Here is a 26,567-nt window from a genome sequence, read left to right on the forward strand (position 1 = left end):
ATGTGGTAAACTGGGGAAGAGGAGTGCATTTTGGCTTAGCTCTTTGCTCATGCCTTGCATCTGGGAGCAGCTGAATTCTAAACTGGCCTTCGGAGTCACTTAATTCTATTGAAACTCATAAAAAATTGATGTTTGGAATTTTAATATTGATCAGGTTGCACGAAATTTAAATACTGTATTTCAGTCTAGAAATGACAATCTACAAGTATGTGAATCTTAATTATTATTATTTTTACTTGAACTTTGTGTTTTCCTTACCCCTACATCTTCTCTTGGTGTGTTTTATGAACTGCAGGAATAACAGAATTTATATTCCAAGCAGTCTCAAGCTGAAAACACACTGGTTACTACAGGTGTTTTTTGTTTTAAAAACCCAAAGCTTCAAAGAATAGGTCAACATTGATCCAAAGGTAGGGTTTTTTGGAAGGCTTTAATTTTGTTTTCTTGTCAGGTTCTCAATCTGTCAAAGATGCATTGCAAACTGTTTTATGTTTTGACTTTGGTAGTAGCTGACTGGAGGGTGATGTGGAAAACACTGAAAAAAGGTTTTCTTTTTTTAAAAAAACAAACTTGTACTATTTATTTTGATTTTTTTTAATAGGGAAGCCTTAATGATTCCCTCTGAAGTTGTTATAGCAAGTTGTAATTCCATCATTAAAGCTGAAGTTGACACCGATATGGATGCTTTCATTGTTTAATTATTGGTTTAAGTTTATAGTACTTCCAACTACAAGTTAATGGCAACAATCTTTGCTAACTTGATGGGACTTTGCAACAGCAGTATCCTGAATCAGCACCAGGCATCTGACATCAGCTAAATTTCCCTCAATATCTCCAAGGGTGAGGGGTACAATAATTACATTATTTTTGTTGTTTTTACAGTTATACTTCCACATGCCAGGGATGGATAGTGACTTTCCCAGGACACAAAATTCTGCTATGTTCAAGGATAAGAAAAAGCAAACCATTTGCTCATGTTCCAGCAATCAGGAAAATTCCTTACAAATAAAATCACGCATCCTAGTAAAGGCATAACCAAGCTATAGCAAGTATTCTTCAGCTTGGGAATGGCAGGTACTTAACACATTAAGCAGCTATGGCCCATTAGAATCTGAGAGAGTTGTCATATCGTAGACATTGCATATTATCACAACCCTTTATACTCTGAGAAACTGCAGGGCCTGCATTTATCCAAAATTGTTTTTCAGGGCTCTAACATGATGCTATAACATCTAACGAAAACTTAACCACAGACCTTCATTGGTTATAAAAGATTCATCATTGCTGCTGGAGTCTTTAGAGCTTTATTAAGTGAGAGCAACCCAACTGAAGTTGGAGTTCTGTTACAAAAGCGAAGCAAATGAATGATAAACAAAATTAAACCATGCTGAAAAATAGGTTGGTGTGCTGTAAAGTGATTTCTCGTAGAAATCATCATGAAAAAGAACACATGACATTCTGTATAGTTTCTTTATTCAAATCTCACTCCAGAAACCAGGGAGCAGGCCCAGAAATTTCAGTAGCTTGGGATCTCTCTCTGCATTAAATGTTACAATCGTAAGATAATTTGTAGTGCTAATTTGGGTTTTTCCTGAGGTTTCACTATAGGTAAAGCAACCAACTTCCACTGGGGTGGTCATGGGTGTTGGGGTTTCCCCTCCCCTATTTAACAAAGACATTTTATTTATTGAAGTGTTTATGCTATTTATTATGCATAGCTATTCATGCCCTGGCTACTGTCATGTGCGCTAAATGTTGTCTTTTAAGGATGATCTGGAAGCTTTAACTCGGGGGTCAGCAAACTTTTTCAGCAGGGGGCCAGTCCACTGTCCCTCAGACCTTGTGGGGAGCCGGACTATATTTTGAAGAAGAAAAAATAATGAATTCCTTTGCCCCACAAATAACCCTGAGATGCATTTTAAATAAAAGCACACATTCTACTCATGTAAAAACACGCTGATTCCCGGACTGTCCGCTGGCCGGATTTAGAAGGCGATTGGGCTGGATCCGGCCCCCGGGCCTTAGTTGCCTACCCATGCTTTCACTCATAGAAAACAGCTGCTGAGTTACATGTGCAGGCTAAACAATACCTTTTTCAGAGGAATATACAGGACATATTCTGCACCACCTCTTCTGCTTTTAAAGAGCTAATGAAAGTGTTGATTGTTCCCTTTAAAGCCTTAAATAGTTTAAGACCAGGTTATCAGGAGGAGGAGACCCATTTAGCTAAAGGGGTGCTTCAGGTTAAGAACAGTTTCAGGTTAAGAACGGACCTCCGGAACGAATTAAGTACTTAACCCAAGGTACCACTATAGAACATAAGGCCCCATAAAACAGATGATGTGTTAATTGTGCTTGTGTTTATGGAAGGTTCTTAAGAGCACTTCAAAGGGAGTCAGAACTGTGCTAATGGCCACAGAGTGCAGCACTTGTGTAATTTCAACACGCAGTGGTCTTGTGTAGTAGTGGGGTGTCCTGCCCCTTGCTGCCAAGCAGTGTGTACACTTCAGAACATTATGTGGATGCAGGATGTGTTGTTTTTTACAGAATTTTAAGCTGTTCCTCACGAAGCTAAATCAATGTGTCATGATCACCAAATAGATACGTCACTCAACAATTCAGATGTGTGTGCCTTTAATTTCAGTTCATCACAAACAATTATTTTTGTTGTACATAAATTTAATTACTGAAAAGTGCAGCAATAATACAGGGTCCTTCAAAGGGCACTTTCTAAAAAAATTGCTATGATTCATGAGTAAGAAAACTAGCATACATAGTTGTCATACAGCAACACTTAAAGGAAAACTGAACAGAAAATGCCATGGTTTTGAGCAGCTTTACAAACAACATTTTACTGGGGTTTTTGTTTGTTTGTTTTGTACTTATTAGGATGGATTTGGTGGTGTGGGGCCTAAGTACAAAAAAAGACCTACCTAGTACAAGCACTTGTAAAACCCTAGCAATTACATGCAGTGACTGTCTATTTGGTGAGTTACATATGAACAGACAGCCTTCCAGAATAACTTGCCTTTTAAAAGAACTTGCATTTTGGCCAAGATTTGTTTTTTAGCAGAAACTTCTGAGATGATAGGGCAGTGCTGTGAAACGTTAACAAGCCCTGAAAAAACTTGATAAGTTCTGTTAATTGAGCTAGAAGTTGTTTTTTCTCTGCACGAGAGGTGAGCTGTGAAAAAAAAAATCTTAATTAAAACTCCACCAGTCAACTCTGGGCTGCTGCTCACAATATATGGCAGCTATGCAATGTCATGAGTAACTGTGTGCAAATTGGCTTGCCAGGCAGATTCATTTTCTACTGCATAGTTTGCTCCCACATCACTGCCAAGCAGCTCTCAGTTTAGCAATGTGAATGTTACCGTCATGTTTTCTTTAAAACTAATACTGTGTAAGGCCTCTGTTGGTATCCAACAGTTGGACGACAGCGTCTTCATCGTAAAGTGCAAACAGACAACAATAGCTAGAATCTTACAGAAAGAAGTGATTAGATCTGTGTGTGGGGCTGTGTGTTACTTTTAGGTAAATGCTTCGGCGCAAAGACTGGTTAAAAGTAGGTTTCTAGTGGTCCTTTCATTCTTATTGATTCCACTTGGCATCAAGTTCAAAGCAGCCTGTCTTTCCCATGCCAACATTGTGCATTGAGACATGATCGGACTGCCTCTCCCTGACACCCCCAAAGCTCCCCCAATCCCCACGCAGAGCAAATTTTGCGGTTGTATAAGGATCTGCAGGTGGAGGAAAAGGGAAAGTCCAGTTTGCATGAACTAAAATCAATTGCACAAGTTGTGGTTTGTTTTTTAACAGAAGATATGCAGCTTTGGATAGGATAGTTAGAAGTTAACACATTTAAGACATTTTGAGATGCAAGCTCACTGTTCCGAAAGAAAATAAGAAACCTAAAGAAATAACAAAACAAGTAAAATCTTTCCATTCTACATTTTACAAGATCCCAAGTTTCTTCCTGAATTGCTATTGTATATTACCTGGTTCATAAGTGCCTTGTGAGGAATCAACTGGTGAATTTCATAGTATTAAATATACCAAACTACTACTAAGTTGTTTCACTCATTCTGTATGGTTAGTTTCGATAGCATGAACATTGTTTAAGACATGCAGCACAGAATCTTCTGCTCAGACCAAGTAAAACACCTTAACTCTTAAATGTTTCTTAAAGTCAGGGGTGGCAAACCGGTGGCCTGCCAGATACCACTGAACTTCCATCATTCCCGACTGATGAATGTGATGGCTGGGACTGATGGCAATTGGGAATCCAACAACCTCCAGGTGATTACAGGCTCCCACCGCCTACTTTCAAGTCCACACAAACAGAGTATTACAAATGAATATATTGGAAGTTAACCTTAATATGGTATAGGAGCTTGCTACTAAAATAAGTTGGAACTCATTCTGATCCACTCTAGCTAGAGGTATTAAATGCAGACGGAGGGACAAGAGTAATCTTTCTCAAGGTTATGTATGACGAACAGAAAATAAAAACACATAATATATTTAACTGCAGCAGAACTGACATGTTTCTAGCTCTGATTTAAATCACTAAAGTTGACGAGCAATGCCCCCCCTGCTGGTTTTCAGAGGTGTTTAAATTGGCTGGAGCCTAAATCTCTGAAGCAATTTCCTTTCATGCTCTCCCCCCGCCACTTCCAGGATGACTCAAACCACCTTCTCACGTTATTGCTCCTTGACCCTGCTGCTCTTTATGTGACCTCAGCCTTTATCATCTGACACAGCATATGTCCAAATAGGCCATTCTTATAACAGAGGTCCATTTATATTTGTTGCTCCTATCTATCGTTAAGTGGATACGATTGGGACAAAACTGTCTGGGGGCGTTGTGTTGCCCAAGTGTTTAAGGAGATATGCCCTTTGGGTGATAAGTCAGCCAATTGAAGAGAACTGGTCTGGTATTCAAGCAAATGTCGATAACAGCAAAATAGTCCGATCGGCTTAATATTAAATAAAAATAGGACCAAACGTTCAGCAAGTGCTAACAATATATTTCACAGGCATAGGGCAATCAAGAATAAGAAGAGTCAAATCTGGGCATCAAATAAATATGACCTGCAGTTTTCTGGCATAAAGGGCTAATACAGTAAGCATTATATCCTAAAGCAACTTTCTCAGATGAGGCACTGGAAATACTCTCCTCTGTATATATTGCTACATTGGGACGTCAGATTCTATTGTACTTTTGAGAATGCACATTTTCCAATTAAAATAACACTCTTAAATTAGTGGCTCCCATACAAAATAAATGGCACATTCAGCGCATTTTCTATCTTTTTTTTTTTGGGGGGGTGTCTCTCCATTTAGTGGTTTACTTGGTTCTGATCTGAAAAGAGAGTTGATTAATACATATTGAGACAATCTAACAGGCACATACATTCTAATCAGCAATTCCAGACGAGTCCTGAAAGGCTGAGAAGAAAAACAATGGCCACCTCCCTGGTTAAAACTTGATTATACTAGACTTTAAACACAACCCAGAAGCATGATGCATCTTCTTAAAAAGCTTAGCCGCTAGTGCTGTAGGGAGGCGATCTATAGCCTCTGCCTACAGGGCAGGCCCAGGATGACCCTGCTCCCCCCGAAAAAAACTTGCGTCAGGACCAGCTCTCAAAGGTAAGTAGTTAACACAGTTTCCACCTGAGGTCTTTCACATAACACCAAACAAATTGAGATTCCTGGCCACAAGTCAACATTGTACTTCAAGATGCCATTTTCAGATTGATGTGGTAATCAGATTTTGAGGGAACTAGACCAATCATGTCTGTTAGCACGTATTGCACAAAATAACCAGCTGGGGAGGTCATCTTCTCCAAACAGAGTCCGCCAATCATGCCTTTCAGATGTAGTCATAGTGGATTCAGCAGATACTCTGCAGTCACTTTGAAGAAATGTTAACAAAACAGGCTAGTCACTGCAGCTACAGGGACCGTGTAAAAAGTCTGCGAGCCTGAGTCCCATGATTGCTGAACATCAGGTGTGGGTTGAACTTGTATCTGCAGGGAAAGGGGTGAGTTTGGGAGAAGAGGAGGGGAAAACAAGTGCTTTCAAGTCAAGTCTGGTATTTACAGTTTTTAAAAATAACAGCATTCTATGTGTGATACAGAATCTCTTGCTGATCTTTTCCTAGAGAGAAACCTCTGCTGTATTAGTTATATCACACTCATGCAAGAACCCCGTGCTCCATTAAAATGAATGGCGGCTATACAGATGCTGCATTTAGTTGAATACAGTATATTTAAAGAAGCAACTGGTTCCGTTGTTTAGTTCCAAGCTCAAAAGTGTTTGAAGCAGTTGCTAAGAAGCAAGCTGCAGCAAGGGGTTTGTTATATATAAGCTTTAAAGACTTCATGGTTAGGGCCCAGATAGGCGGTTTCTTTTAAAGCCTGTGGCTTGGACCAAGGAAAACCTCCTTCCCCTGAACCCCCCCCCCCAATCCTTTCTGGAGAATCAGGTTGGGTGCAAGTAAGGGGAGGAAAATTGAAAAACCTTTTATTCAAGATAAATGATCTTAGTATTCAGGTCTCGGGTGTGTGTGTGTGTGTGTGTTTCTTTACCGCTTTATATTTTTAATAAAAAAATCTCAAAGTGGTTTACAGCATATTAAATCAATAAAACATGAGCCGGGTGACGTTCCTCCAGCCTCATGAGGAGCCTCTTTAGTGGAACTGGGGAGTACGGGCCATGCCCCCTAGCCCAGGTGGAAAGGGCCTTTCGGGAAGCAGCCTTCATGCCTCACTGCAGGGCGATGTTCCTTTGTTGGATATCCTTCGCTATTAAAAGGACTTTTCTCACTTGCAAGAATTCCGATTTAAAACCTTGTAACTGAATTTTACTTACAGTAACTCAAAGACCAAGAGGGAAGGTCTATGTGCCTGAACTGTTCAAAAACAGTTGCAAAGCCGTATAATGATTGAAATAGGTCAATAAGTGCAGGCTTACCCTGGATCAAAGACCCCTGGTGTGCGGCAAGTTGCTCCAGAACAGGATTGCAACATCATTAGCCGATAGTTCATCTTTTCTAAAATTTCTTGATCTATTGTTTTTGCGATGTTGGTAATCTGGTGCGGGTCTGCAGTCAAGTTGTAAACTTCAACAAACACCTGCATTTAAAAAAACAAACGACAGGCTAAATATGGAACTGAGGATTTATAGCCAGAGATACTACGATGAAGATTGCTATTACATCTTAACATGGTCTATTACAGTGGTACCTCGGGTTACATATGCTTCAGGTTACAGACTCTGCAAACCCAGAAATAGTACCTCGCGTTAAGAACTTTGCTTCAGGATGAGAACAGAAATCATGTGGCAGCGGGAGGCCCCATTAGCTAAAGTGATTCATCTTGTTTTTATTATTGCTTGTAAGCCGCTCTGAGCCCGGCCTTGGCTGGGGCGGGCGGGGTATAAATAAATTATTATTATTATTATTATTATTATTATTATTATTATTATTATTATTAAAGTGGTACCTCAGGTTAAGAACAGTTTCAGGTTAAGAACGGACCTCCAGAACGAATTAAGTTCTTAACCCGAGGTACCGCTGTAGATGCCACATGGATAAATCCATTTGTCGATCCCATCCTGTAGCTCCTTTTGTGGGAGTAATACATCTGAACTTCAGCTTGGTTTGTGGGACAGTAAGCAGAAACCAAATCTCTTTCTCATCGTCTTCCAGTTTCACCACTCATAGTGGATCACCCTCACGATAACTGGGAGGCGCTGTCAAGTGAGATGGCCGCCCTCTTCCACTGAGCGTGCAAACTATGGGAGGGAGGGGGACACCCGCCTAGCCTGCCAGGTCAGCTGAATCAACCCTGATGATCTATGGGGTGACAGATGTCGCTTCATGAGCGAGTGTTCATGCAGCCAACATCTTACTAATGGGATTTAAATTTCGCTTCTAAAGGGAGAGGTAGGTCACTAAAATCCTCTCAAAGCCAATTGTCCCGGATCTTTTTACAGACCTGTGTTCCCTCCTCAGTGTTCAAGCTGCCTGCCTCGTTTCAATTTACAATGCTACCGGTTCATCAAACCTTAAGTTTTACATTCGTCATTAACAACTACTGCTAGAGCCGCACCTGTTAGAACAAGAACCGTACTCTGATGTTTGGCCCCAGCCTTGTTTTTCGTACATCCCTTGCAGCATGTAGCAAACAGCACCTTACCCACTGTTTTCTCACTCCAGCGGTGAGATACAGCTGAGGGTACAATCCAGAGCAGGCTATGCATGCAGGTCCCTTTTCTCCTAGTATTAAAAATACTGCCTCTTTAAAGCCAAACAGAGCAGTATTCACTGCCAATGCAGGTAAGGAGTAACACGCCAAAAACCCATTTCTAGCCATTACACAGTTACCTGGTGTGTGATTGCTCTGCACAAAAGGAAATACTAAACTTCTGCACCAATGTTATAGGAACTACTTATACCAAAAGCAACTGAAAATATAACCATGTCCACTAGGATGTGGGGTATATATAACATGGGTTGAGAAATAAGAACGGAGAGTCTTCCCTCTGAAGAATCTAACTAGAAACTGAGAATGACAGTCAGAAGAGGGAATAAGGGATTGATTGCTGTAGAGAACTTTCACAACGACCACAGAATAATAGTATTCTGTTAAAACTGATATTCTCTTAAGCTGTGACCTGTTGTCAAGATGGCAATTCTCTGTCATGCAGTGCTGTCATATTCCTTACACATCTCTCTACCGGCTTCATTTGGCTAAACTCACACAGCTTTTTCTACGTATCTTTTCATTGCAAGATTCTGCTTGCAAAAGAAAACTTTCAGAGTTCTTGAGCCGACACTGAGTTTACTTCAGAAGACAGAAGGTAAGTGCTGGACTAGCAAGATTATAGGTAAAGGTAAAAAAAGGTAAAGGACGGTTAAGTCCAGTCAAAGGCAACTGGGGTTGTGGCTCTCATCTCGCTTTCAGGGCAAGGGAGCCGGCATTTGTCCACAGACAGCTTTCCAGGTCATGTGGCCAGCATAACTAATTTGCTTCTGGCACAACAGAACACTGATGGAAACCAGAGCGCATGGAAACGCCGTTTACCTTCCCACCGCAGCAGTACCTATTTATCTACTTGCACTGGTGTGCTTTTGAACTGTTAGGTTGGCAGGAGCCAGAACAAAGCAACGGGAGCTTACCCCGTCACAGGGATTCAAACTGAAATTATATACCCCTACTAAAGGTTGCTTTCTGCATTGCATTTTACTGACACAGGGATAATTTCTTACAGGAGTGGCTCGTTGTTCCCTTTGTCAAAGTTCACCTAAGTACTTAACGAGTTAGAATTGTCGTTTGGTGTCAGAAGCAGCCCCAGGAGTCTTGCTAACTGCATAACTTTAATGAAAGTTACAAACCCAAAACGAACAGGATGATTAAATATAGATATCTGAACCAGCTGTCTGGTGAGGGAGCTTTCAGGTCAAATGGGAAATAGCTGATCACACTAAATTTAACCTACTTGGTTAACCAGGTTCTGGGATTTGCATAAATAACTCCTAGAACCGTTATTCCCATCTGCACAGAATAAATACATCAGGAGTTGAAGTTAACATGGTACTGTAAAAAAAAAAAAAACACAAAAAACACAAAAAAACAGAACAATTACCTCACGATCATCAAATTCACAGTACTGCAGATCCCATGAAGAAGAGAGTGTTCTTACACATGCATATGTATTGTTGTATGCATCTTCACAGACACAATCTGGAAAACAATGCTATAAAAACAAAAGTTCTGTTACAATGCGGCATACATCCATTGTTACACACAAACAATACAGTGTACTGACAGCGACGTATGTTAAGACTCAGCCCACAGACTGTCCTAGATGCAACTGCAAATTTGCTTTTAAACCCCTCCTTTTTTGGGGCCCATGTACAAGATGCCACTCCTAATCTTTCCACACAAACCCTCGGCGACCCCATGCTTCTCAACATTCTTCAGGTAAGGATTCTAAAAGCCAATGGAAGAAAACAGAACTACGTACGGTGACACCGGGTCCAAGGGCAGGGCAGGTAGGATCACTACTGTTGTGTCCTTCTCCTTGGTACTCAACCAAAACATCTGATCTCCAGGTCACATTTGCATCTCCTCTCTAAAATAAAGCAAATGTCAACAACTGTGTGGGTGACTGCAGATCGAGTAGAATGGAAGCTTCATAAAACAAAAAGAGCTTTTAGCCTTCAGAACTGTGGAGACTAAGCCTGAAACTTGTGGTAGCAGCAGCAGAGACTTAAGTATAAACACGAAGAAAGCCCCAGTCCTCGCACTCTAAAGTTTCATGACTTAAAGCTGACGTCATCTTCAGTATCTGATAGAGATAGAAGAACTGCTGAGAAACAATTTATATGAAGTTTCACACTGCTAAAGTGTCCCTTAAATGCACTAGGTCCTCTCCACCAGATTCACAATAAAAATGGCACAAATGTGTGAGGTACAACTACAGAGCTCAGAGATGCTATGCCAGGCATAGGCAAACTTGGCCCTCCAGATGTTCTGGGACTACAACTCCCATCATCCCTAGCTAACAGGACCAGTGGTCAGGGATGATGGGAATTGTAGTCCCAAAACATCTGGAGGGCCGAGTTTGCCTATGCCTGTGCTATGCTAAGTTTGCATGTTATAAACATGCACAGTTCCTTTCTTTTAGCTCCTCTGGAACTTATCCCAAAGCGTTTTGCTTCGTTTCCCTTTTGCTACTAGAAACAACCTTATACTGTATACAACAGTGTCTCACATTGAATACAAATGATCTGCAGAAAAGGACTTTATGATATGAAAATAGAGATGATGCGTGCAATTTGTAACCCAAGAAAATAAAGACTTTTTTTTAAAAAAAAGATACAGGCAAGCTGCATCAGTACTCAAATTATTTTACAACATTATTTAATCGGTAAATTGGGTTGTGTTCAATAAATATACACTCTGATTTGCTTTACACCAGGTTGCATTATTTTGTTGTCCATCTAGCTCGGTATCAGCTGTTCTATGCCTCTCAGACACCGTTCTTTCACATCACATGCTGCCTGATCCTTCCGTTTTAGTGGGTGTCTGCATACAGAAGATCCTGGGTTCAAATTCTATGTTCTACCACTGAAGCTTTCACTCCTACCAATACCAACAGCAAGGGCTGTGTGAAAATATCTACAAGGTAGAGGAGATTACGACTGCTGAACATCATAATCTAGAGTGGAAGAACAATCACTGAAGAACAATGTTTAGAGCAGTTACCAGAATACCTAATAATAATAATAACCCCACCAATGTACTTACCAGTAGTTGTAGTAGTGACATCCCATCCATCTGTGTTTTATTTAGATCATAGCCTGCAATATCTAAAATAGTAGGACCCAAGTCAACGTTTGCCACAAGCATCTAGAAGGCAGGAAACATAAAATAATTATTATATTTTCCTATTATGGTCCAAGTGGAAACATGCACGTTTTCAGGGTCCAAGCAAATTGGACAAACATGTTAGTCTACACTTGCTTCCGTCACATAAACAGACTTCCACTGTGCTCTGAAAAGCTGGGGGAACATATTGCTAAAGCTCTGGGGAAGCAGTTTAAATAGCACTTGCCATTTCCTCCTGCCACCTTTCTGCATGCACTGAGTGAGCTGCCAACTCAGAACATCTTCCATTTAAAGCTAGGACTATAGTTGATACCTGCCTTCTGCTATTAAATGGCAATTACTTGTTATTAACATTTGCTTTACAATAAAAAGGGTGCAAGAAAATACAATGGTCATTGCTGTGCAATAACTAAATTCTTATCCGAGCCATCCCTCGTATTCTCCCCTCTAATCTTGCACGAGAACTTCTAAGAACTTCCATCCCACTGCATTCCATAAGCAAGACAAAAGAGCAAAAAGGAAGACAGAGGGGAAAACATGAAAGGTGTCCACATTCTAATATACACACCTTGACACTTATTTTTATTAATGTGTTACCTTATGGCCAACTGTGCTAATCTATGATTTGGGACCAGTTATTTATTTAACGTGAACACATGTTTAGAAGGGTGTCTGCAGAAGCAATGAAGCACCATCCCTAGTGTGAGTCCTGGTCCATCTTCCAGTTTTCTAGACGTCATTAGAATACTTTTCACACCCTTTATGTAGTTGCAAAATAGTTGATGCTACCACTAATGACGCCATTATTGTGAAGTGGTGGCCATAGAGGTAATCGTGCAACTTCTTTACTCCAGCCACGACCGCCATGACCTCCCTGTCAATGATCCCTATCTTTAAGTCTGAGCAAAATGCTTGTTTAACCTGGAGGTAGGCTGTCTGAATTGTGCATTGCTTTGTTAACGATTTGTTGGGTCTCTGGACCATAATAAAGATTGATTAATTGAGTTGCAACATAATATTTAGAGAAGGCCAGTAAACAACCAAATTTATCCAGTCCCTCGTGTGACTAAGAACTGCCAATGCCTAGGCAAGAAGCTTTGTAACAACTCAACACACACACAATATTAAATCACACAGGCTTGTAGCTGCTGTTGCTTCTTTGCAAGTCCGATTCAGAAGCAGTAGGTTTCTTCTTCGTAGGTTTTTGACTATTCCATTCTACACAACTGCAGGCTTTACCACTCACTTCTCTTTGCATATTCTGTTTCCGCTTCTCAACATTTTCTCTCTCTTTCCAATGTCACTCATACTTAATTCTTTTCCCAGTTCACACAATGAATATTCTGGAACCAGGCTGCTTTCAAACAACATGGTCGCAGGTATTTGCACTTATTGTAAGTGTAACTTTACCTTGTTCGTTTGGTTGGGTTTGATTCCTGGTCCTCGCACCAACAGTGGAACTTTAATGTCAAACTCGTAGAGCTGTCGTTTGTCAATAGGCAATGAAAACTGACCTAAGAAACAGGCAGAACAGAAATTCTATATATTGCATTGACAGCTTTTGCTATTTTATCCCAGGGAGGGGCTAACCTTTGGCCTTCTAGACATTGATAGAATACAACTCCTATCTTCTCTGACTATTGACCACGCTGGCTGAGGCTGGTAAGAGTTTGAGTCTAATAATATTTGGTGGGTCACAGTTTAGCCACTTCTGCTTTATCCCTCTTGTTGTTTGTTCACTCCCCAGCCGGTCTGCATTTATTCATTAGGGAAACGTTTTATTTTCGGTCATCCCCTATATTGTTTTTAGCTTAGAGCTAAATTCCAGGAAGTGACCGCAAAGAGAGAATATAGGACTAAGATGTTTGGATGCCAATAGTTTCCAAAGCCACAAATTTGCATCACTTCTCCCAAAGCTGTTTCAAATGTATGCATAAAAGTTTACAGCCTTTATATATATCTATATCTATATCTAAAATACATTCACCTGTATGAAAGCCATTGTCTGAAGTGTAAAAAATGTATGTATTATCCAACTCTTCATGAGATTCCAGCCTCTTCACCAGTTTTTCAATCAGATCATCCACCGACAGAAGTGTCTGCCATCTGCAAGTGAACAGGAAAGTTTAAGTGTGTTAAATGTATGAGGGTATGTGCATGCAAATGTGAAGTGGAGTATGAGTTTCATAACTCAAAGAAGACTTTCTTATATATTTTTGAGCCCTGCTGTTTTCTATTCTAAAAGGTCCTGTATCTATCAATACCTTGATCTAGTTTGTTTGATAATGAGAACCACCATTTTCATGGGATGCAAATTCAAGCAAGTGTCTGAAAATTCTGCAAGACTCACAACTTTGGGAGGGGTGTAAAAGCATCAGCCGGGTACTTAGGTACTATTTAACAGCTCACTGCAAGTTTGGCTTATTCCAGAGGCAGCTGGTTGCAATGGGCAGAAAAGGAAGCAACCCCTTAAGAGCCAGAGAGAGAAAGTGTTTTTTTTTTGTCTCTTGCATCTGCACACATAACTAATTCACTACCTCTTTTTCTGCCCCGTTCTCTGAAATCTATTCTGGTCAACAGAAAGTGAAACCTGATGTGCTGTGCATGCATTTTGCCCCAGGTGGCACAACCCCACCCTCTCCAGAAAAACATATATTAAAAGCACTACCCATTGAAAAAATACCCTTCAGTAAGGCTAATATGAACCAATGATTCCCCTCTTAGCCTCCTTCTTGGAGGGCTTTCAATACCTAGCCAATCGCAGCCCTCCAATACAGTAATTTGCATGAAAGTTAAGTATCTATAACCATCATTCACAACCAACCCACTTTTAGCAGCGTCTTAACATTCTTTGACCATTGAGCCATTGCCTGGCTGCACAGGTGGACCCACAAGACCCACTCTCAGGCACGCATGTGAAGAAGATCAGAAGTGACCACAGGGAGCCGCTGAGAGAGGCCTTAGCAAGGGAGAAATCCCTTCTCTGCTCGGGGCTTTTACTTAAGGCTCTCTTGACTCACAAGCGCTGCAGCCATTTAGAAGAGCAATGCACACAAGCACAGCTTCCACCCCCAACAAGGGAAGGTGTTGACTGTGGATCTGTGGCACAAAGGACTATTACATATAGGGGACTATTCCTGATCCCAGCTGCTCGCTCACTAATGGTTAAGAGGTGGCTATGCCTTCTTAACAGTGCTATGTGATAGGAGCTTCATCTCTCAACACACAGCAGAGAAACATTCCTATCTGCTCATGGGGAAAGGAAACTTTCTCCCCCCTCTGCCCTCATCAACAGACCCTCTGATTACTGTGCTAAGCAATGAGATAGGGGTTTCCTTTATCGCAAAGCATAATAATAATAATAATAATAATAATAATAATAGTAATAATAATAGTCCACCCATCTGGCTGGGTTTCCCCAGCCACTCAGGGCAGCTTCCAGCACATATAAAAACCATAATAAAACATCAAACATTAGAAACAATTTCTTCCTTCCCAGGCTGCCTTTCTTCCTCCCTCCCTTTGATTACACGTGTGTGAGAAATATACGAGAGAGAGAAGAGGGTAAGAGTCGAGTCTATGTGAGTGCATGCCAGCAACAAGAGAGAAGGGCTGAGTGCATGCCAGTGTAACATGAGAGCATATTTTAGCGTCAGGTGAGATTAGCCAGGTGTGAATGTGCCTGTGATCCATTTCTTTAAGCTATCTCTTTCTCTGCTTCGCCACCTTCAATGGTCACCAGTCACTTCTGCTTATCCCTTTCAGCAGCTACTTAAAAGCAACAGCTGTTCTCTGGTACAGAAGGTATGTAAAGACACCAGCTGTTTAAAGGAATCTTTGGTGAGGAAAAGGTGGAGAGGCAGATGTGACATTTGTGTAACCAAACTTTCTTTGACCAACTGCAGTTTATTTCATAACCCAAAGCAAGAATATATCATGTAGATTTTCAAAGCTGGCCTATATATATATATATATATATATATATATATATATATATATGTGCTCCGTTTCAGTTTTGCAAGAAATCCCATTAAAAAAAAATTAGTATATGTTTCCTACCTTTTCCTAAAAGCGTCATCTAGAAATTGTATTGATGAATTAGTCATTGGCGTCTTTGCTTGCCTGATGAGCCAATGTTTGTCCTATAAAACATTATCAACATTTGTTACTTTAGATTTAGGCCTCATGCCTAAGACTTAGGGTGAAGAACAATTTAAAGCATATAAAAAAGGGAACAAACTAAGATTCAGTTTAAAAGCCAACAATGATATTGTTTTATCTGGACTGCCTTTTGATAGGATGGATTAAGGTTGGGTTTAACCGACATAATTTTCAGTTTGTGATCAACATTTTACCCACCTCAAGCCACTGGGATTTGGAATGACAGACACACAAAAACCCAAACTATTCCAGTTCAGATAACATGTGCAATCCTACCCATGTCTACTCTGAAGTAAATCCTATTGAGTTCAATGGCGCTTACTCATTGATAAGTGGATATAGGATTGTAGTCGTATAAGTTGGAACTATTTCCCTTTAGCTTTCTTGGTGTCATAAATTAATTTCAGGAACTTTTGTCTTATATAGAAAGATGCTGTCATATTTGGCATTTGATCAGGCTCACTGGTTAATTATTTCGTAATAATTTCGTTAGAAACCAATATAACGTTAGCAGCACAATTTTCCAAAATGATACGGGATATAATCCATTTGGTGCCTTTGTGCTCATGGAAAGATTTTTGTTCGATTGGATAGGTCTGCTAACAGAAGAGAAAGGAAAGTTATTTTTGTCAATTCATCCTTCCCCATGCAGCCAGATACCACCTTTCACCCTGTTCTGGAGGGTCCCCCAACTTTCTGGAGCCAATTTTCAAGGTGCGCTGGGGCAGCTGGGAGAGGGGGAAAAGGCAAACATAGCCTCTTATCCTTTTCCATTAACAGATGACTCTATTCATGGACTCTGCAGTCAGTTTCCTATTGCTATGTACGCAAGCTTCTCCTAAAATGGAATCTAACAAGGTTTTGCTTTAATGAAAACATACTGCCAGAACACAAGATGCTCTTGGGCCACAAGGAGGAACGAGAACGTTTGAGAGATTGTTCAGACTTTAAAAAACAAACAGGACCTTGAACTGGAGAAGTAGAAAAACAGACAACAGTAAGCGCTGATGAAATCTCCTTCATAATTCTCATCCAATGAGGCTGAGAGCTGCATGGCCTTCACCTTTACTCAGAAACAGCACAAATAGCTCCAGTCTAATCTGGGTTGACAACGTGAATGACTATTTTTTGAAAAGAACTGTGCGTCATTGCTTGACTAACCACGTTCCAACGCATTTTACTATACAGTAGAACACAGCCTGCTCAAGATAGGAGCCTATGCAGCAACAGCAACTGAAGGACAAATAGTTTTAAGGCACTTTGATGAGTAATGTAACAGAAGTGGGAGTTAGAATCTTAGCTGCATTAGATCGGTGCTGACTATACATTCACCACTGTAACACAGTACTCCTAGGCACCATTTTATTGATATAAATTCCTGAGACCACTACTTAGCAATCTTCAAGCCACAGATGCAACAACGTCAGATTCTGAAGATCTAGATGCCTAAATTTCCTCTCTCTCTCTCTCTCTCTCTCTCTCTCTCTTTCTCTCTCTGTGTGTAGGCTGATTGGTCACTAAAGCACTCTCTGAAGCTCCATTAGAAATGACAACTATTCTGGCAGAGTTTCATTATAAGTTAGAAAGGCAAATAGGGGATGCTTGAATACTTTCATCTTGAGTCAGAAGACTGAAAAGGACCTATTGATTTTAAATAGTGCCAACCCTATAGACACTTGTTAAAACAACAACAACTAAGCTCATTTCCAAAGAACAGACAACTAATCACAAGAGTACAATTCACACATTTAGAGGCGATATAAGGGCTGCACATATTGAAGGATACAAACAGGAAACTAAACAAAATTACGAACGGCAGAGGAGCTGACAGCCTAAACACTCATCACACTTGCCAAAAATTTCTGTATTTTGTAGAGAAATCAAGTTCACCCCCTGTAGACCCACAACTTCCACCTGCGTACTTTTATGCCTTGACCACATGGCAGGTTCTCATGACAGATTCCCATGGTGATCATCTGTTTTAAAAGCTCAAATGAAGATTAATTCATTATATCTAGTAATCGCTAATTAATACATTTGTAGTAGATAACCCATACCTTTCCATGGATATTGAAATTACTGTTTCTCGGAGCACTGACATTCTGAAAGCTTTTCTTGTACTGAGGAGCAGCTATCCAAGGTGAGTGGGGTGCAGGAGTTGCTATCATCATGAAGAACGGCTCGAAGTTGGATTTATATTCCAGAAAATCCAAGGACATGTTGGCCTGAAAACCAAAAAAAATTGTTAACTTAAAGCTAATTCTATTTTCTCCTGCCAACCTAGCAGTTCGAAAGCACGTCGAAGTACAAGTAGAAAAATAGGTACCACTCTGGCAGGAAGGTAAACGGCGTTTCCGTGCGCTGCTCTGGTTTGCCAGAAGCGGCTTAGTCATGCTGGCCACATGACCCGGAAGCTGTACGCCGGCTCTCTCGGCCAATAAAGCGAGATGAGCACCGCAACCCCAGAGTCGGCCACGACTGGACCTAATGGTCAGGTACCTTTTTAATTCTATTTTAATGCTGTCCAAGTTATCAGATACAGATCCTCTCAAGAGTCTCCAAAATTACAAATCCCTGTTGCACTGGAAGAGTTACATGTATTTCAACTGTTCCTTTCTTTTGTATTTTCCTTTGAGCAGAAGTTAAATTCTATGTGAGAGGCAGGGCATATTTATTTCTTATTTTATCAAAGTAAGTACCAGAGTTCTTTAGGTCTAACATGTGATGCCATGCTAGTGTCCAGACACAAAAAGGAGGAAAATCTGATAAAACACCATTGCTTCAAACTTATGCTATCCCACTATGGGCAGCCATTCCTGTCCAACAATGCATTGCTATTATTTTAGGAAGTTGCCTTATACCAATGGTCAGACCATTGGTCCATGTTGGACTGTATTGCCTACTCTGCAGTCCTGCATTGCAGGGAACTGGACAAGATGAGCCTTGGAATCCCTTCCAGCTCTACAATTCTATGATTCTATCACTGGCAGTAGTGATGTATGGAAGTGAAAGCTAGACCATAAAGAAGGCTGATCACCGAAGAATTGATGCTTTTGAATTATGGTGGTGGAGGAGACTCTTGAGAGTCCCATGGACTGCAAGAAGATCAAACCTATCCATTCTGAGGGAAATCAGCCCTGTGTGCTCACTGGAAGGACAGATCCTGAAGCTGAGGCTCCAATACTTTGGCCACCTCAGGAGAAGAGAAGACTCCCTGGAAAAGACCCTGATGTTGGGAAAGATGGAGGGCACAAGGAGAAGGGGACGACAGAGGACGAGATGGTTGGACCGTGTTCTTGAAGCTACTAACATGAGTTTGACCAAACTGTGGGAGGCAGTGGAAGACAGGAGTGCCTGGCGTGCTCTGGTCCATGGGGTCACGAAGAGTCGGACACGACTAAACAACAACAAATCACTGGCAGCAGCCCTCCGGGATTTCAGACGGGGGATCTCTCCCAGCAACTACATGGAGATGCTGAAGATTAAATATAGGATCTTTCCTATGTAAAATGTGCTCTGCAACTGAGCCACACCCCAATCCCAAAGACCGTAGCATGAAACACAAAGGGTTTGGCATTGTAAAAACATTTAGTGCACATGTTTTTGAGCACTGCTAAAAATAAAATCATCTTTGTAACACAGGTTGGTCATCCCGTTTAACTGTGACCTTTAATCTCATTATAATTTAATCTTATTATCACAGCTCTGCATTTTAACCTTCTCTTGCTTTTTCAACTGTCATCCTGGTAGCTATTAACAAACTGGTTACTGGGGCATAACTAGTTTGAGGACTTGTCCTGGGTTCAGAATGGTTGACCAAAATAACTGAATGACAATTAAACCTAACAAGGCTTACAATTTATTATTTTTTTAAATATATATAAAATTTTCTATTACCTCACGGTTATCAATTAAAAACAACAACCTGTGTTATAGCTGGACAGGTTTGGTGCCTTTCTAGAAAGTACATTTAAGGTACATTTAAATGCTTTGCGCTGTAGGATACCCAGTTTTCATTTACACTCAGGATTTTACCTTTGCTTCAAAATTATACTAGGAGTTCGACCCGATACAGTCTTGGTAAGAAGCAAGAATTCATCTTGCTAAACACCTAATTGCTGAGAAATCCTTACCAGTACATCTGTCAGGTAATCAACGCTGTAGTTCTCACCATGCCTCCGTGCTTTTCCATTTACTGAGAGTGTGTAATTATAATACTTGGAATTCTTTTCCTGCGGAAGAAAACAAAAGCCACTTTATATATTCAAAAGGAGACATCCAAGGGGTTTGTTGTTAGAATGTTACTTGTCCCCAGTCACAATGAGATAAATTTAAATCCCTGTAAGACTTACCAAACTAACACACTGGTAATAAATAAATAAAGAATCATATGGTGCCTGGCTTAAAATGCTTCACATACCTTCTCAGTAATCTCTGCAACGCTATACAACAGAACCAGGCCTATATTGCACATGGAGGGGCCGAGAGGGAAAATCATGGAATGCCTAAGGCTACAGTGGTGAGTTTGTGGCTAACATGGCATTTGAGTTTTGAGAACTTTCTCTGTTAAACTCCCACTAGTGGCCACCATGCTACGACTCCTCTTCTGGGAATTCTACTGCAGTGATTGATCCGTTTACTTGTTTCAGGGTTAGTGTTTCTTCTTCTTCTAAACTCCTTAATATTATGAAGTACAGGTCTGCAGATGGTCTGCTAGAATGATGGCAGGAATAAAGGGCCAATGTTAAAGGCTGCAAGGTTCCATGTTAATTGTTTTTATTTCTGAAGGGCCCCCATCGTTTCAGTTTCAAGAATTAAGAGCTTGGCATATTATATGATGGTAAAACATATAAAGCAAACCGTAGATATTTAACGGACACTTACCAATGCATACCAAAAACTCCATCCAGGAGGAACATGACCGATTCCTCCTGCATCTTCTGCTCCATACTGAAAATGAAAAGAATCCAACATTAAGCAAGTCATTAGTATTATAATTATCCCAACCAGAAAGGCTTCGTCTGACCCAGCCTTTCTCAAGCTTGGGTCCCCAGAAGTTGTTGAACTACAACACCCATCATCCCTAGCTATCAGGATGAGGTGTCAGAGAAGATGGGAGTTGTAGTCCAACATCTGTGGACTCAGAAAGGCTGGTCTAACCTATGGATGGCTATTGCCTGAGGACCTGAGTAGGGTTCCAAATTCATCTTATCCTAGGAATCATGCTGAATTTTAAACAAGGGTATGGGAAGGGCTTGCTTACAGTTTCAGGTTCACTCATACAGAAAATGGGTTGTGTCCTTTAGTATAAGGACTTCAGCCTGTGCGACAAGACTTCATCTCTTCTTCCTTCATCCCAGGACAAAACTGCTCTAGACAGTTTGGTGGGGGCACTCAAGGAGTGAAGGCGGGGGGGAGAAGTCTTGTGGCACCACAGGTGGCTAATGCAGCAACCCAGCCTTTGTTTAGTTGCAAGAGAGTCTTCAATTTATTACACTGGCTCTTGTAGATCTTGTACATGATACACCAACTGTGCCTGATCACACCATGCTAGATGGCACCAGCTCTATCATAGAGCTTTACCACTAAAAGCAGATCCATTTGCTTGGGAAAAGGCAATTCTGGTGAAACAGTCACCTAAGAGTGCTTACATGTGGGAGCTGCAATGCAAGTGTTTCAGAGCAGACATCTGTATGCAATAAAAGTCAGCTTTACTATACCTAACAAACTACTCCTGTTCACTGCATATCCTAACCTCCCTTTCACACAAACTGCTACTTTTGAGTTTTTTTAATAAAGTCTCGATACACGCACAAGCATTTTAAGACTGATCATTCATGCAATATATATATGCACAGTACACACAAAACTGTACCTCGTTCAAGTATTTCCCAGCAAAGAACGTCTGGTAGCCGCACATGGACTTGAGGATGGCAGGAAAGGTAAATGGTTCCTGAATCTTCTGCCAGGATTTGCTACTGCAGTTTCCCTCCAGTGTGTTATTGACAACATGGTGGTTGTGTGGATATTTTCCTGTCAAGATGCTTGCTCTACTGGGACAGCACAATGCACTGGGCACATACTGAAGAAGTTAAAAGAACATGGGGAGAAAATCAAGTTGCATGTTGTCAGAAATATCTACAATATAATTAATAACACTCGAGATTTCTGTCTATGAAATGTTTAGTATGCAAATCCCTTAAAATCTTTACACTATCCACCTGAAACTAACCTGCAAGCAAATTAGAAAGATCTGTATCATATTGGCAGGGAGCAAATAAATGGTTACTTGCCTAGCTGTGAGAGCAATAAATTTCCTGCCTCTTCAACTTAATTTCTAAATTGCCCAAGGTAGCATACAGCAGCCTCATAAAAAGCAATCATTTGAATAGTTGATTGTTTCATCAGCCCTTTGGCCTTACTTACTGAGAAGGCTTTTCAAAGACAGCCCCATGTAGTGGGTGTTAGACTACCATATCATTGATATATTCAAGATGGCAGTTTCTTGTAGATGTTATACAGCATAAGCCAAACATCAAGATGTCAAGTAGAAATCCACACACCCCTTTGCACTCAAAAGGGCAGGAACCACCAGAAATCTGCTTCCAAATCTCATACCTGCCTAACAGTTGAAAAGGATACCATGGTTGATGGTCACTGAGGAATCTGGCAAAATCAAAAGGGAGATACTTTTCAACGAGCTCCTGGGCAAATTTTCAACCAGGGTGATCAAAGCTGTTTTAGTCCAGAAACCACGTTATGAGTCAGACTGAAAGGGACCCAGAAAAGCTTCGAATTGGGTTACCACCATGCACGCTGAAATATACTGCCCCAGAATGTGATGCTTCAAAGTGTAGTTGACTAGAATGGTAGGGCTTCTTCATAACAACCTCTTCCTTTAAACTCAGTGTCATTACACCTCTCCTAGGGAGATATTCAGTCTCTTCAACCCAGTCCACCCCAGAGCTGGCCACCTTAAACCAGCCATACAGCGCAAGGATCACAATGCAAGTAACTGTCCCGACCCCTTCAGGACTCCTGTGCACATCTTCAGGCTGCTGAAACTGAAAGTAATCTAAATCAAGACTCAAGTCAGATATCAACCTTTGTTTATAGTCAAAGTATCACCACAGCCATTCCTGACAGCAGGAAGGGGGCTCTAGCATATAGACACAGGTTGTCCATCATTAAAGTAAAGATTATCAAGTAGACTTTGAAACAGATGGAAATCAGAGATCCTAACATGGCAATGCTGAATCCCAACTAGGAGCTGACAGAGCACTCTGTTGCATTTCCAGCTAGAAAACAAACCGGGATTCTGGGAAACATTACGCTGTCCCTCTGGTTGAAAACAAAAGATGGAAAACATAGAGCAATACCACAGAAGACTGAGGTGGCATCACCAGCCATTTTCTGTACTTTGTAGCACTCAGCACATCTGAGAATGACTCTTCTTCATAAGAAAGATGATCCAATTCCCAGTTGACTTAAAATTGCTATCTAAGAAACAGCAAAAGTCACCACCTGAATTGCTGTATCATGGAGAAACAGTGGAGCACCAAGGTAACAGTTTTGCCAGGTCTCTATATGCCTTTAATAAACAATTCATCCCTTGGGTCCATTTCTTCTTCCCTTTTTAGGTTTTCTTGTGAGAATGATACAATAAACTCAGCAGTAAAAATGGCAGTATTTTCAACAGCACAGCCTGATTCGGTACTTACTGCATTTGAGAAGGTTATCCCCATCTCTGCAATAAGAGCATTGGTCTTTTTCAGCGGTGTCTGAAAGAAAGGAAATACGTATAAAGACCTACAACTATAATATGACTCCACAGGAAGAGTGAGGTGTTTATGTTTGCAAACCTGAACACACAAGAAGGGAATAAGCCCCACTGAACACAGTAGGCCTTACTTTGACTAAATACACAGAGGACTGCACTTGTTACTTAATGGGGCTTGTTACTTAAGTAAATAATTTCAATGCTGGACTTGCTACTTAAGTAACCAATTTCAACGATTGCTAACACCCAATATCAACTTTAAGAGTACCAAAACAAATTCTAGCTGTTAGTGTTTCATTTATTATTATACTAAAATGAAACTTTCAGGCTTGCAACTTAAAAGGGAAACCAGCACTTATTGCTAAGTACAGTATAAGCAATACTGTACCTTAAACACTTCTCTGTCCAAATACCCATGGCTACTTACAACAATGCATAAAAAATATAAAAACAAACAAATTAAATAACCTCAACAGTATTCTTTCCCAAAAGGAAGCAAAACAAAGCACCACAGATGGGCATAGAATCACAGAACTGTTGAGTTAGAAGGGACCCAAGGGTCATCTAGTCCAACCCCCTGCAATGTAGGAATCTCAGCTAAAGCATCCATGACAGATGGCCATCCAACCTCTGCTTCAAAACCTCCAAGGAAGGAGAGACCACAACCTTCCGAGAGCAGATGATGAGCAAGTTTGTGGGTGCTGGAAAGTGAGTAGGAACTTAAATGTCTTATCTGTTCTTTAAAAAGCCCCCGCCCCTTCATTCTAGAATCCAGCAATTACTTCTACTAGCACATGGTTCCATAGCTCATAGATACTCTCCCTTTTATTCTGAAGGGATTGCCTGTGGATGCCAGGTTTGTGGCCCTCGTGTGTGTGTGCGGCTTCGTTTGTTTTTAATTGTAAATGGCCCACCTGTGAAGGGCCTTTTCCGAATGTGGGTGTGCTCATGTATGCTCTGTGTCTCTCTAAGAGAGCAATTCATGTGGGCAAAAATTTAGAAGTTTGTGGTTGTGAAGTACATGAGTCTGTGTGAGAGATGTAAGTGTTTGCGGGCTGTATGTGTGCAGTGAGTATGCAGTAGAGACAGTGGTGTGGCCATCTTGTGTATTTTTCCTGAACCTGGGGATTGGTCCATGTTATTAGATAGCAAGAGCATTATTGTGAGTGTTGCGAGAGAGAAATCAATCACAACCAGCAGGACACAAGTGACTTCCTGAAGCAAGTATGAGGTTGTCTGAGGGGAGGAGAAGCAGAAATGGCCCCACCTCTATTTTGAGTTATGCTTTGCCCGCCCCCGCCCCCCGACCAACAGCAGAAATTTTGCTATGCCACAGCCACATGGCAGCCCTTTTGTGACTGGCACCCACAGCACTGTCTTAAAAGCCAAAATGTGCCCACTGGTCTGATGGAAGAAGGATCAGAAGAAGGAAACAGCCATGGCCATTTTTGAGGCCTAGTCTAACAAAAAGTTAGCTTTGCCCATGTAGAAAAGGCCAAGGAGTGTATTGCTTCAGGTTCTTGCTGAATCCTAACAAGGAAGAACATTCCTACACCCAGTGCTATTTCACTAATGGAAGTGATACGCTGTTGTAACCTGTTCAACAAATTTCTATAATTGGAAACAAACAAACAAACCCCAGATCATTTCTCAAATGTACAAAATTCTGTTTCACTGAATAGGCTCGCAATGTGTTCTTATGCAACCTATGATAAATGCATTAGCTTAATTGGCATAGAGAAAGGTCAGTTTACACAACCTGGCCATAAGGAATGTGCAGGCAAAACTTGAACATGTTGATTATCCGATGGAGATGATCCAGTTGTGTACTTCCACTGCCACACCCAACATTAACTTCTAGTAAACCACCACATGCCCCCTCTTTCTCGGCATTTGTGGGAGGGAAAACCAAAGGTTGACCACCCTGCACCACGTATCAGATGCACACAACCAATTCTCCCCAGTTCTGGAGCCAAAAGACGCAACAGCCCTTTCCTGAACTACTTCACACCCAAGGGCCTTTCTGGCACACTTCCCCATTACAGAATAGTGGGGCTTCTTCTCTTTACAAGCATGAGAAAGCCAAGCTATATTGCCTTCACGCCTTGGCTAACCCTCCACCCCAGTGGATTCAAACTGCTCCTTGGGCATTCCAGCCTTGCCAATGCAATCCTATGACTCAATTTGTTCCCTGGAGTTCACGCCTGCAGAAGCGTGCACAGGATCGCAGCCTTAGCCTGGCTTCTAATCGGATGGCACCAGGGCCGGATTTAGGTTTGACGAGGCCCTAAGCTACCAAAGGTAATGTGGCCCTCTATCTGTCCAGCTGTCCTTTGTCAACAAAGAATTGTTGCTGTTTTTTGTGTTGAATATATGCTATGTGGCAATTTATGGACCTAATAGGTCCACTCTCCCCAAGAGAGTGAGGCCCTAAGCTATAGCTTGTTTAGCTTATACGTAAATCAGGCACAGGATGGCACCAAGAGGTTGAAAAAATATTTTTTTGGGGTGGGGGTGGGGTAAGACCCCAGGTAAGCCCCGCCCTGCACAACCGATCACATGACGCAGTGCATGCACACCACTTGAATGGCAATGTCCATCAACTTTGGAGGGGCCCGGCCCCCGGTTATATTTTATGCCATTTCCCTCCCGGGTCTCGGCTCTTCGGCCTCTTCTCTCCCATTGCAGAGACCCCTCTCTCTCCCCCCACCCCTCTTTTCCGCGTGCGCAGGCCCCAAATCTACAAACAGCCCCCCCCTCCGCCGCCGCCGCCGCCCACCACTTCCCAAGGGAGGCGCGGCGTTACCATTCCGCCCAGATAGGTGTCCTGGTCGTCGGTCAGGATCAGCACCACATTGGGCTTCCGCGCCCGGGCGGAGGCCAAAGCGAGGGCCGACGACAAAAGCAGGAAACGGAGAGTCCAGGCAGAAAAAGCAGCGTCGGCGCGCGCCATCCTTGCAGCCGAGCTGAAGTGCGGAGGGTGAGAGGCGAGCCGGGCTGGACTGTCACGAGAGAGAGAGGCGCGCGCGCTTCCCCGTTCCATTCTCCCCGCCCCCTTTTTTAAGTACGCCGAGAAGAGGCCGATGGAAGCGAAAGGAGCCCCGGCCACGTGACCCAGAGGCCTGCTTCCGCGGCGGCGGTGACGGCAAGCTGCAAGCCCCGCCCACTGGCCATTTGCTGCTCCCGCCTCTGGGCCGCCGAGCTTGAGTCACAGAATGGCA

At 41.7% G+C, this 26,567-nt stretch overlaps 1 protein-coding gene across 1 annotated transcript; it reads right to left on the reverse strand.

Moving 5' to 3' along the window:
• Positions 1-2,617: 2,617 nt before the first annotated feature.
• Positions 2,618-26,462, reverse strand: GNS (glucosamine (N-acetyl)-6-sulfatase). The gene is made up of 14 exons (XM_053405169.1): positions 26,153-26,462; positions 23,288-23,347; positions 21,442-21,648; positions 20,451-20,516; positions 19,700-19,798; positions 17,624-17,791; positions 15,465-15,547; positions 13,393-13,511; positions 12,816-12,919; positions 11,325-11,426; positions 10,039-10,146; positions 9,658-9,768; positions 6,982-7,142; positions 2,618-6,035 (listed from the first exon to the last, which is right to left on the reverse strand). The coding sequence occupies exons 1-14, from the start codon at positions 26,387-26,389 to the stop codon at positions 5,960-5,962; spliced, it is 1,701 nt and encodes a 566-aa protein (XP_053261144.1). The 5' UTR covers positions 26,390-26,462; the 3' UTR covers positions 2,618-5,959.
• Between the last annotated feature and the right edge of the window lie 105 nt (positions 26,463-26,567).

The sequence above is a fragment of the Podarcis raffonei genome, chromosome 10 (genome assembly GCF_027172205.1).
Source record: "Podarcis raffonei isolate rPodRaf1 chromosome 10, rPodRaf1.pri, whole genome shotgun sequence".
NCBI lineage: Eukaryota > Metazoa > Chordata > Lepidosauria > Squamata > Lacertidae > Podarcis > Podarcis raffonei.